This window comes from Elephas maximus, chromosome 5, assembly GCF_024166365.1.
Source record: "Elephas maximus indicus isolate mEleMax1 chromosome 5, mEleMax1 primary haplotype, whole genome shotgun sequence".
NCBI classification, from domain to species: Eukaryota; Metazoa; Chordata; class Mammalia; order Proboscidea; family Elephantidae; genus Elephas; species Elephas maximus.
The window spans coordinates 46,199,033-46,212,138 of record NC_064823.1 but is presented as its reverse complement, the minus strand read 5'-3'; the positions used below and the strand labels follow the sequence as shown (position 1 = coordinate 46,212,138).

Here is a 13,106-nt window from a genome sequence, read left to right as displayed (position 1 = left end):
CTTCCCTTTCTCCTACCTCACCTTGTTCATTTTCCTTTTCTCCCAACCCCCAGCCCGCCCCACACAATGGGATTTTTGTTTCCTTCACTAGCATGTGATAGCTCAGTCCCTGCTTTGCCTAGCTCTGTGCTGCAGGTCTCTCGGGTAACAGGTGGCAGCTTCGCCTGTTGGATTCTAGGTATAAAAAAGAATGACCTCATAGGGGTGGAGCTCTGGAAATCCATAGAGGTGGCAGTCACAGCCAGGTAACCCTGAAGTGAAGCTGTTTAGTTAGAAGGGGGCAGTTAAACTCCTCACTCTAGTAAATCTAACCTTCACCCTGAGGCACTTTAGCAACCAGCCATTGCTTGGAAGCCTCTAAAGCTTGTCTTGACCTCAGATGGAGCCCAAAGAAGCTACTGGGAAAGAAAACATGGGCTCCAAGAGAAAGAATCTGACCTTCTTGAGGCCCAGACTCTATATGCTGGAGAGAAGGAAGACTGACACCGTGGTTGAGAACAGTGTTTCTGGGGACCACTCTGGCACCTTGAGGAGGAGCCAGTCTGACAGGACGGAATACAACCAGAAATTACAAGGTAACCAAAAAGCAATCACTTGTCCCAGGTTACTGCATTCCCAACTGTTTCTGCTACTCTTCCATTTGCAAAGAAAACACTTAAGGCAGAGAAGAAACTGGAATTCTCTTTCTCTTTCACACAAAATAAAAACAACGAGAGTAAATGTGATTCATAAATAATAGGAAAAAATTCTTACTATGTGCTTAAATAATTAAAGGGACAATTCTGAATTACTCTTAATATTGTTGCTTTTTTTCTGGTGAGGGTGATCTATATACGTGTGTGTGTGTAATGTGTATACTCACAGACACATATATAGATATTTGCTTTCTCTGCTAGCTTCCTCTTTCCCTCCCCACCCCTGCCCAACTTAAAAAGTGGGAAGCATTAGAAAGCAAATGCTTCAGAAACCTACAGAAAGATAGTTTATCTCAATAGATGGGTGTGAGATGTCACCCCATGAGATCTAGCTAAGTAATTGTACTGAACTGTGATCGTGGATATCTTAAGTAGGGGCTTGAAACTACCACTCAAGTCTGTGAAAAATAAGGAATGTTAGTCAGCAGGATGGTATAACAGGATTTGTTGAAAATCACTTAGATGATCATTCCTTTAGGGTGAATCTAAATAACATCCAAATTTGGTAAGAGCTGTTTGGCATGCTTAGGCTGAATGACTTTTGAGGAAATAACTTCAGTTTATTTTGTGATGGTCCTAAAATAATCTGGCACAGTTGTTATAACACGGCCTCCATTTCAGGCCCTGAATTTTTATCCCTTCCCATCTACCTTCTTTTTTTTTCCTCCCGAAGGTTGTTTTTTTCTAGTAATACTTTATTTGGATGTTGATATTGTGCAGTGTTTTACGGATCCTCTGCAATGCCTGTTATATGATCCCCCAGAACCTGTCTCTCCAGCTTTTAGCACACCATGTGTTTGAACTCTCATAAATCCACCTCGACCTGTCATTCTGGACTTAAAAACTATGATGAGGTTAGAAAGGCCAATGGACATGCTTTTGTTTAGCAGATCTCTTTCCTCAAAAATGTGCTTGAGCTTAGTTGTGCAAGTGAGTTAAATTAATTAAGGTAAATTCATTAAAATTAAATCATAAAAAAATTATTGCTATGAGTTAATGCTTTTAAAAAATCCTGGTAACTAAGCATTAGTTGAGGTGCATAGTCACGTCTTATTCTTAAAGAATTAAAAAAAAAAAAGAAGAGGGGCGTGAGGGCAAGCGTATTTTATCTTTGAAATTAATTTTTCTCAAAGCAATGGATAGATTAGAAAGAATGTAGATTTTAAAGTCTTACACACTTGGTTTCCAGCCCTGGCTCTTCAAGTTGCTACTTATAAGACTTTGAGATAATTACTTAAAATGTCGAAACCTCAGTTTCTCTATCTGTGGACACGGGATAATGATATTTACTTCACAATGTTTTTGGGAAAATGAAATTAGATAGCTATATGAAACACCTAATGTATTGGCTGACACATGGTATGTACCCAATAAATAGTAGCTATTAATGTGCTTAGAAGTCCCTGGGTGGTGCAAACATTTAATGAGCTCAGCTGGTAACCAAAAGGTTGGAAGTTCAGGTCCACCCAGAGGTGTCTTGAAAGAAAGCCTGGTGATTTATTTCCAAAAGATCAGCCGCTGAAAAACCTATGGACCAGTTCTACTCTGTAACACATCAGGTCTTCATGAATTAGAATAAGCTCAGGCAGCAAGTGCTTTTGTTGTTGTTATTAATGTGCTTGGTTGCTAACCTAAAGGTTGTGTTGCTGGCGCCTCTACACCTTTAATAGAAGAAGGTTCTTGCCTCTCACAGGTCAAGAATGAACAGGTAAGGTATGGAGAGTTTTCCACAGGAGCAAAGCTTTATTGAAGAGGCTTGCTAGGGGAGAGGAGGAGGGCCTAGGCAATGCTTACCCCCCATCTCCCAGAACAAAGGATTTGCATGAATTTTTAAAGGTTTTTTGGGCGGGAAAGGATTTATGTTTATTCATGGACGTAGGCGGGGTCTTCCAGCAAGTGGCCTGTCTGTGTGGAGATATGTTAACTATGGTGCACCTGCACAGTGGTTTCTAAGATGGCTTCGAGATGGCTCCTGAACTGGGGGCTTCTGGGATTAGCAGCAGGACTTATTATGGGATGTTGCGCCTGCACAGTCCCTCCTGTGGTGCCGGTTCAATTCCTGTCTTGGGTACTTGCATCAGGCAGAAGTCATCCTTTGGTCACCTCGGTCACCTTGTGGATGTCTGCGCATGCTCCAGGGACCAGATTGGGTCTGTCCCTCAGAAAAACATCTTACAAGGGAGTTCACTGTTTGTCCTTTCCTTATCGCACATTCCAGGATAGGGGTTTTATGTCATTAGCTGAAAACATAGTACTGTAAGTTGCAAGTTGCAGGTGTTGCAGGGCTCCTTGCCTAGGGGCTCAGTCCCTGTTTCTTTCCTATCTCTGTTGGAGGTTTGAGTCCACCCAGACGTGGCTCGAAAGAAAGATCTTACAGTCTACTTCTGAAAAATCAGGCATTGAAAACCCCGTGGAGCACAGTTCCACTCTGACACACGTGTTCACCATTTGTTTGAGCCACTAGATGGCAACTGTTTTGTTGTTGTTTATTTTTAAGAATGGTGGGTACCATAATGATAGAATAAGACTTGCCTTCTACTAAGCCAAATTTATATACCTTACTAATCTTTTTCAACTCTTCTCTGTCCATTTGATGAAGAGACCGCATATAAAAATTCAGTTTTAACCCCCAATAACAGGCTTCTTCTGAGTTTCACTAACTCAACATCTGTTTGGTTCAGATGTTTCATTAGCAAAATAAAAATTTGAAATAATTTTTGCTAACTAGAATTTGAAATACAATAAAACATTTAAAAATTAAAAATAAATTTGAAAATGATTCTTGCAACTCACTTCCTAAACTTACCTAAAAATTAACTCTATGGCCACAAAATAGAACAGACATCTTGGATACTTTGCAGAACCCTCAAGCTTTTTATACACTTCGTTTGATTTTTCTTTCCTGAACTCTATTGGATTCTGCCTTTGAAAGTGGAAGGAAAGACTCAGAAGCTAACCCCCATGGGCCTAGAAGTATCTGTGCTTGAGAAAACCTCCAGGGAGCGCAGAGGAGAATATCTGAGCTGTAAAGATAAGTTGCTCTCCCAATAAGTAACTTTTCTTTTTTTTAGATTTTTGTAACTTTTATTCCTAACTTTTAATAAAATGCAAGTCTGTTATCTAATGTCTACAAGAGTTGTTAGCATGATTCTACTGTAACTTTGGCAACAATAGAAGGCATTTTCTAACTAACATTTAAAGCAATCAGTTTTGTGGGTTTGCTCTCTGGCCTGTACAATAGCCATTAGCATGCAGATTATCTTAAATTTCTTTAAGAAGCTCATTATTATTGAAATGTCAAAAGCATTTCCTGGGCCTCTCTTAGAAGTGGCCTTCCCTGGGAGGCATCAATAAAGACCTGGGCAGGGTACAGCTCCCTAATGGATGACTGTCAGCCCTTCAAGGTTGCAACGTGCTTTCAGATACTAGGATTTCTTGCACCTCCACAGTCTTCACATATTCAGTGGGTTATCCTTCAGCATGTTGTTATTTGAGTGAAACAATCCACTGCCTAACTCTACCTGGAAGCAAGTTCTTTGGATTCTGAGAAACACAAAATCTTTCTTTGTTGCCGTTGGGCTTGCCTCTTAACCTCATAGTTCAGTTCAATTTCTGACAGACATCACTGTAATAGTGTGAATCTTAAGTTGTATTAAAATAAAATAAAAAGATACACTGCTTGTGAGCTACTGGGTTGGATCATTAAAACCTGATTCTAATGAGGCCATCTTAAAGGCTTTCTAGAAGTTGTAATTACATCAACATAGTCATTTCTACTAAGCCTCAAGTTGTACAATAATAGTTTTATGCTCACCTACTATAAAAAAAAAAAAATTTTTTTTTTTTTTTTTTTTTACTGTTTATGCCTCTTTCATTCCTTCAACAGATTCATTCAGTTAATTGGTACTTATTGAATATGCTGCGTTTGGGGGTTATAATAGTGAACAAAAACAGAATATGTACCAGTAATTACAACTACAAAACCATTAGGAAAAAAGGTGACTGATCAAACAATGTTCTTTGCTCCAAAGAAGTTTAAAGTCCAGTGGGGAAAGATAAGACAAGCTAAAAAAAAAATGCAATACAGTGGCATGATAGAATTAGCCTATTCAGGGTTGGGTGGAGAAGTTTGTTGGAAAACACTGTCCTTAAGAGGTGAGAAGGTGGAAATGGGGAGAAGGTGTGGAACAGGAAGAGATGGGTATAGGCAGGCCTTCAAGCACATGCTTCCATTTTAACTTCTTCAGTGTACTTATCTTTCTCTGAGAAATTATGCTGTTTTTTTGTTTCCTTTTGTATTACCTGCTATTGGCTCCTATTCACCTTCTTTCTCACCATGCTCCATAAAAGCAGAGACCCTATCTATCTTATCAGCTGTTTCATTTCTGCATTTAGAATAGTGCCTAGCACACAGTAGGCACTCAGCAACTGTTACATTGAATGAATTAATTGAATGGTCTGGCCAAGGCAAGGAATCAGTATGATGAAAGGCACAAAGGCCTGAAATAAGAGCCTTTGTATGCATGTGTCTTTATATGTGAGAATACATGTTTCCATTAATAAAGATGATTCTTCAGTAAAAAGAAATGAACGCAAATTAAAATGCACGATCACCTACATATAATAATAATTCTTAGTGGAAGCTCATCTCATTCCTGGCTTTACCTTTTAGAACATACCACCACCTCCCTCAGTTCACTCTTCTTCTTCTATTCCTAGCAACCAGAACTACACCATCCTCACTTCCAAGCTAGCTGAATTTTTATTGCCATTTTACTAGAAGCCACAGGGAGTGATCTAAGAAGGAGAAATGTAGTGGCTGAACACAAAAGCCCTTGTCTTCTGGGGGGGAGGCAGTTGCCATTGAGTTGATGCCAACTCATGGTGACCCCATGTGAGTCAAAGCAGAACTATGTGCCATATGGCTTTCAATGGCTGAGTTTTCAGAAGTAGATTGGCAGGCCTTTCTGCCCAGGTGCCTCTGGGTAGACTCAAACCTCCTACCTTTTGGTTAGCAGCCAAGCACTTTAACCTTTTGCACCATCCAGGGACTTCTTGTCTTTGGGAAAGGATTTTGTATGTGATTATATATGTGAACTCTACGTTTGAAATGTTTCTTATTTAAACAGCTTACCCAAGTGTGTCTGTATACAGATATCTATCAACCAATTTGTCTGTGTAAGTACATACACTATATACAGATAGATATATAGACTCAGATATAGATAGATACAAATATAGATGTGTGTGAGATATATTTCTGCAAGGATGAAAAATTTTTTGTAAAAAGTTTATTGATTAACGTTCAGAAATCTTTTCTGAAAATTCCGTACAATTGATATTACTAACATTATGTGCTTCGTCTCCATATTTGTAAGTCAGTTGCTTTTATCCTCCATGGTCACACTAAGCCTCTGGTTAATTTTTTGGTCAATATGCACTATTGCTTATCAAGTACCAGGTGAAAGAGTGTAAATGGATGGGTAAAATGACTTGCCTATTGCTGGTAGCGCAATTCAAAACTGACATCTCTAAGTCATAGCAGGTCAGTGGTGCCTTCTTCTACAACGGCTGTCATATCACTCTCATTAAGAATGGACTGGTTATCTCTATGAAATCCCAAAGATTTCTTATTACAGTGATAATAATAAACCACTTGCTCCAAGAACTATACACAGAATAACATTTTTGTGGTATGGGGGCAAATGGCTCAAAGGATAAGTTAGAGTTGGTAAGAGTACAGGAACATTTTATTTGCAATGAGTTTTAGGAGTACAGACCAATCTGTAGAGAGCAGGAGTTGTTAACAGTGGAAGATTTGGTGATTTTAGTTCAAGGTCTAATGAAAGAACAGACCAATTGTCCAGCTGTCTGTATCTGTTTTGATCCCAGCGTTACAAGCCCTTTTTATTCCTGCTTGTTCTTTGAGTATTGAGTAGCTCCCTCCCCTTACCTGCCTCTGCGAACCCTTTAGTGAAATGGGAAGGACTGGATCAATAATGTAGACACTAACACAAATGAGGTGTGTTTCATAGTCTGAAGGACACGCTTTTATAAGAGTCAAGGCACTTTAAAAACTAGTAAATTTCTGTATCATTGCAAGAATAGAAACCAAACTAAAACATGATATTCTACTTCTTTCACTGTGGTAAAACTATCTTGAACTTTTTCAAAGGATGGTTGGATGCAAACAAAGCACAGGTCACAGAAATCAAGAGGCTTTGATTTATCCACCCCATCTCCCCACCACATTGTGGTAGACAAATTTATTCCTCCTGTGTCATGTGTCAGACAACTTTAGCTATAACTTTCCTGTTGTTCGGTGCCGTTAAGTTGATTTTCAACTCATAGTGACCTCATGTGACAGAGTAGAATGGCCCCATAGGGTTTTCTAGACTGTAGGCTTTGTGGGTGCAGATCGCTAGGTCTTTCTTCCATGGAGCCTCTGGGTGGGTCCAAACTGCCAACTCGTTGGTTAACAGCTGAGTGTATAACCGTTGTGCCACCAGGGTTCCTTATAACTGTATTAAAGGTAGTAAATATAACTCCTTGTTCTGGAACATGTTGTATTTGGTATCAAGTGCCTTTTTTTCACGTAAAATATACAGGTTTATCAAAACACAAAGTGAGAAATCAAGATGCAGGGAAGGAGGGGGTAGGAGGGATGAGGACGGAAGGGAAAGGGAGAAGGGGAGAAAGAAGAGAGAGAAACTCAGATGTACCATGCATGAATAGAAATATGCCTTAAAATAGCAATATAGTTAGGGAAAAGACAGGTAAGAGAAAAGCACCCGAACTCCACATTTATCTCTGTTTCTGTTGACATAGGGGAAAAAACTCTCTTTTTATAGTATTGATTTTTCTTAAGGCCATAATCAAATTAACTGAAGTATACTTGTTAGCATTGATTTCCTGGTGAAACTGAAATCTGTTATCACAAGAACTGCTAAACGTGTGGGCAATATCAGCCTTAGAACCAGGCAGGAGGAGTTCTGCCTGAGTGTTGTGCTTAGGGAGGCCCCTCTGTGAATCCTTGGGGCCAAGGTCACTGCCTGCCTGGAACTCATTCCCTTACTTCTAGACTAAGTTCAGGGTATCCAGGATCACGGAATTTTCTGTTCAACATATCCCAAGAACTGCTTGGACCTCTTGCTACCCCATTCTCTCAAAAGCAGACTGTTGAAGCTGGTGCGCACATCCTTAGGCCTGATGAGCAGATGATTATGGAATTGGGTCTGGAGCTTGATGATGCTGATGTGTTCACACCACACCTACCAGGCCTCTTGTGGGTAGGAGAGAGCTGGTAGAGGGAAGAGTAGAGGGGCAGGCCTCAGGCCCGGGTAGGGATGAGTGTACCCCAGGTGCCTGTGCTAAATTTTAACATGTAACTCTAAGGGATCTGAAATTTCACATTTGAACTTGGTCTTGCAGATCATTATAAAAGCATATTTATCAAGGTAGGATAGAACATATTTCATGTAACTACCTGCTAGCTTGATTTATAACTTTTTAATATTCAGACATGATACGGAGACCTCCATTTCTACAGGAGGCTCCAGGTCCCACAATTGTTACCAAAACCAAACGCTATTGCCGAGTTGATTCCAACTCTTGGTGACCCCATGTGTTTCAGAGTAGAACTGCACTCCATAGGGTTTCCAATGGCTGTAATCTTTTGGAAGTAGACCACCAGTCCTTTCTTCTGAGGTGCCCCTGGGTGAAATCAAACTGCCAACCTTTCAGTTAGGAGCTGAGCACATAACCATTTTTGCTTCCCAGGGACTCCTCCATGATTTTTAGATGGATGCTTATGAGTAGTTTTCAGCTGTAATCTATGTACTGAATATAGCCCTTCTTCTATACTGCCCAGCCCCCAGCCTATTGCCTTCGAGTTGATTCTGACTCATTGTGACCCTATAGGACAGAGTAGAAGTACCCTATAGAATTTCCAAGGAGCGCCTGGTGGATTTGAACTGCTAACCTTTCTGTTAGCAGCCACAGGACTTAAGCACTATGCTACCCGGGTTTCCTCTTCCAAACTAGGTTGTGGAAAGTAAGAGGGAAAGGAAGGGGAGGGAAAGGAAAAAAATGTAAAGGAAGGAAAGGAAAAGGAGAGGAGGGGATGGAAGAAGAAGAGAAAGGAAAGATGGAGTGACTGTTACCGGCTAGAACTATGCTAGACAGGGGGTTTCACATACATTGTTATTTGGTCCCCTAACACTTTTCACTTACCGATCTCTTCTTTGGAGCCCTGGTGGCACAGTGGTTAAGAACTTGGCTGCCAATAGTGGAAAAATAGGTGACAGAGCTTGGATTTCAATTCAGGTGCTCTAAGTGATATTATATACTTACGAAGGACCCCTGGTAGCATAGTGGCTAACGCACTCAGCCGCGAACTGAAAAGTCAGCAGTTTGAACCCACCAGCTGCTCCATGGGAGAAAGATGTGGCAGTCTGCTTCCGTAAAGATTATAGCCTTGGAAACCTTATGGGGCAGTTCTACTCTGTTCTGTAGGGTCAGTATGAGTCAGAATCAACTCGACGGCAATGGCTTTATACACTTAAGAGTTACTAGTAACAAGAAGTCAAGGCAATTTGATGTTTGCGCATTTTTGTAATACAACATCTTCTGCTACTATGAAAAATTTTTTTTTTTTTTTATGATGAAGCTTGACCTGCTAAGCTTTGGAATAGACATCCTTTCTTTCGGATTACTGTGACATTCCCCTCCAGAGCACTGTGCTTGATAAATACTTTTTCTGTTTAATTATCTTGAAACAAAATTACAAAGTAACTTCTGGTTAAGCAAATCTGCCCTAGAGCAATAGCTTAATAATTTCTATTTCCCAATTCCTTGGATATCTTGTTACTCTTTTTTCTTTAATTTATACCTGTTGTCTTTTATTTGCATCTCAATAAAACTTAATATAAATCCTCAAAACTGAAAGCTCTATTCTACAGCAATGGAGGTGGCGATATATATTTGCAAATGAAAAGGATGGAATTACTTACTGGAAAACAAGTAGCTCTTTATCTGGGTAGGTGGTATTTCCATAGAATTCTGTGAAGTCAGCCTAGATTGTGACTCTTAACTTAAATGCAGCAGGAAAATAGAGTATTATGATTAAAAGCCTTTGTCCCAGGATGTCCTGAACAATTTCTTTCTTTCTTCATTGATGAATCAGTGAAGAAGTGAATACGCTAGGATAACTGCACTGAAGCCCTTGATAGAGATGCAGTCTTGGCAGTCTGACATCTGGTTCTTAAATAAAGAAGAAAACTTAAAGGCCATGCCACCCAGTTACTACTCTGACTGTTCTGAATCATTGCGGCCCCTCAGAAATTGTCTTTTATGAATACTTCTTAATGTCAGGCCCCCAATGTCACTACAAAGAGCCATCACAGATTTCTGCTTCTGTATTTGTGGTGAAAAAGTTGATGAAGACATTGTTTGTTAACCTCTCTCAGTGCAGTCCACATTCAAGGAAAAACTTTGTCTATTCCTAAGAATTAAAACATATTCCTCTCCCAGAAAAAAAATAAGCAATGTACTGTCTGTAGCTGCCAGAAGCTTGAGGTTAAGCTTGTACCTGCTTTCTGGCCTTATTAGCTATGTTCCCTGTCTAAGGGTTTCTTCCCTCAAATTTCTTGAAGTATGGGTTCTCATCATCGAGGTCTCTGCCCACCTTCTTGGAAATTATTTCCTTGCCTATCTGTTATGGATTGAGTTGTGTACTCCTCAAAAGATATTTTGAAGTCCTAAGGCAGTTCTACTCTGTCCTATAGGGTTGCTATGAGTCAAAATCGACTCGACGGCAGTGGGTTTAATCCCTGATGATGCAGTGGGTAAAAGCTATGGCTGTTAACCAAAAGTCCGTGGTTCAAATCCACCAGGCACTCCTTAGAAACTCTATGGGGCAGCTCTACTCTGTCATATAGGGTCACTATGAGTCAGAATCGACTGAATGGCAATGGGTTTGGTTTTATGTATATATACATATATATGCTTGCTACTTCCATACTAATCAGACATTAAGTTACAACAGTGATACCCTTTTCAAAATATTCAAAATACAACTGAATATCTTAAAAATACTGCAATTATCATCTCATAATGTGCTTTTGTATCTTTATGCTGAGCATTTTTGTGTAGAAATGAAATATTAAATTAAGATATGAAATTAGATTTCTTTTAATGAAATAATCCTTAGAAAACAAAGTCAGTACTTCTCTGAGAAAGTTGAAGCTTCATTTTATTGCAACTGTAAGTGAAAAGTTTGTCAGGTATTAGATTTTTCATATATAGAGTAGAATCAATACATACACAGATGTAGTGAAATTTTTCTTCTAATGAATTGCTAGTCGAATAGAAATTTGGACTGGGATAAGCTTATCAGGAAAGCTCAAATCCTTTTTTTTTTTTTTTTGACTATGTGATGGTATAAATATGTACAAATCAACCAGAAAAATATTCAACCCAAAATACTCAAACTATTTGATCTATTTAAAAAAATATTCTTCTGCATGTGTATGCTGTATGGCTATGTTTGTGTTCAAACCCTGATGACCTTGCCTACCTTCAGATTACATCGTATTTAGGAAGAGCATGTGCATACACTCGCTGTGTACACTGTAGGCATATATACTACATGCCTATGTATACCATATACGTGTATACTGACGCGTGGATCACTGTTTTGTGTATGGTAATACTTGATGAAGTTGAATTAAAAGAGTCTTTCAGTTGGTTGAGAAGAAAACCTGACTCTGTTTCTCAATTGTCTAAAATGTTTTACCAAATGGAGAATGGTGTACCCCCATATCTAAGCTGGTATGAATGTTTTGGCCACAAAAAGAGGGGAGAATAAAGAAATGATGCTCAGATAATTTGCCACAAATGACCATAAACTCATCTTTACCCTAAATTCATACATGATTGGCAAGCTGATATATTAAAAAAAAAAAAAAGAAGACAATGACAGGATCAGCCCATTCTTGCAGTATGACTTGTTCCTCTTTATGTTTCTGCTCAGAGTCACCTTATCAGTGAGGCAGTCCTGGGCCTTTCTCTAAAAAATAGCAATTACCACCATATTTTCTTTTCCCTTTCCCCTGCTTTATTTTTCTTCATACTGCCTCATGATCATCTTTCATGTTACTTGTTTTTATTGAATTATTTATTGTTTCTTTTGCAGTGCTAAAATGTAAGTTTTATAAGGGCTAAAGTTTTCATCTCTTTTTATTGCTGTATTTCCAGCAACTGAATCAAAGTTTCTCGATATCAGCATGTCTTAGTTATCTAGTGCTGCTATAACACAAATACCACAAGTGGATGGCTTTAACAAACAGAAGTTTATTCTCTCACAGTCTCTTAGGCTAGATGTCGGAAGTCAGGGCACCAGCTCCAGGGAAGGCTTTCTCTCTCTATCAGCTCAGGGGGAAGGTCCTGGTCATCAATCTTTCCCTGGTCTAGGAGTTTCTTAGCACAGGGATCCTGGGTCCAGAGGACAGGCTCTGTTCCCAGTGCTTTTTCCTTGGTGGCATGAACACGCTGCACTCCCTGCTGGATTCTCTCTTTTATATCTCAAAAGAGATTGACTCCAAATACAACCTAATCCTGTAGCATGAGTCCTGTCTCATTAGAATAACTGCCTCTAATCCTGCCTCATTAACATCATTGAAAAACCCATTGCTGTCCAGTGAATTCCAACTCATAGAGACCCTATAGGACAGAGTAGAACTGCCCTATAGGGTTTCCAATGAGCAGTTGGTAGATTTGAACTGCTGACCTTTTGTTAACAGCCCTAGCTCTTAACCATTGTGCACCAGGGTTCCAGATTTTTTATTAATATCATAGAGGTTAGAATTTATAGCACATAGGACAATCACGTCAGATCACAAAATAGTGGGCAACCACACAATACTGGGAATCATGGCCTAGCCAAGCTCACACACATTTTGGTGGGGGGAACAATTCAATCCACAACACAGCACTACTGCCGTTTTGGGCTGGATACTTCTTTGTTGTGGGAGGTTGCCCTATGCATTGTAGGATATTTAGAAGCCTCCTTGGCCTCTAAGTGACTCTGGACATTGCCAAATGTCCCCTGGGGGAGGTAGTGAGGGAGGGAACACCACTGGTTGAGAACCTATAATTTAGAACAGTGTCTGGCACAATGGCAACTTGATAAATATTGTTGAATGAATGAAAGAATAAATTCAGTATTCCTCACCCAGCCAAAATTCTGCATTCTCAAAAATAGGATAATTTCAGCAGAAAAAACTGAATATAGGGAGGACTTTACCAAGTGATGTTCCCGTTCTATTCAGGGTTTGAAATTTTCCCTCTTTAGCTCATTTTCTCCTGCTAAAGACTTTAAATAGAGACATTTCCAGAAAGTACCCGTTTATT

At 39.5% G+C, this 13,106-nt stretch overlaps 1 protein-coding gene across 2 annotated transcripts in view; it reads left to right on the top strand.

Annotated features, from left to right (window-relative positions):
* The first annotated feature begins 216 nt into the window (after nucleotides 1-216).
* The window catches only part of ARHGEF38 (Rho guanine nucleotide exchange factor 38), a 158,612-nt gene continuing 145,722 nt past the window's right edge, over nucleotides 217-13,106 (top strand). For both annotated transcript variants that reach the window (XM_049885575.1, XM_049885574.1), the window contains exon 1: nucleotides 217-575. In XM_049885575.1, coding sequence (XP_049741532.1) covers nucleotides 380-575 — 196 coding nt within the window. In that variant the 5' untranslated portion in view covers nucleotides 217-379. The remainder of the gene's footprint in view (nucleotides 576-13,106) is intronic.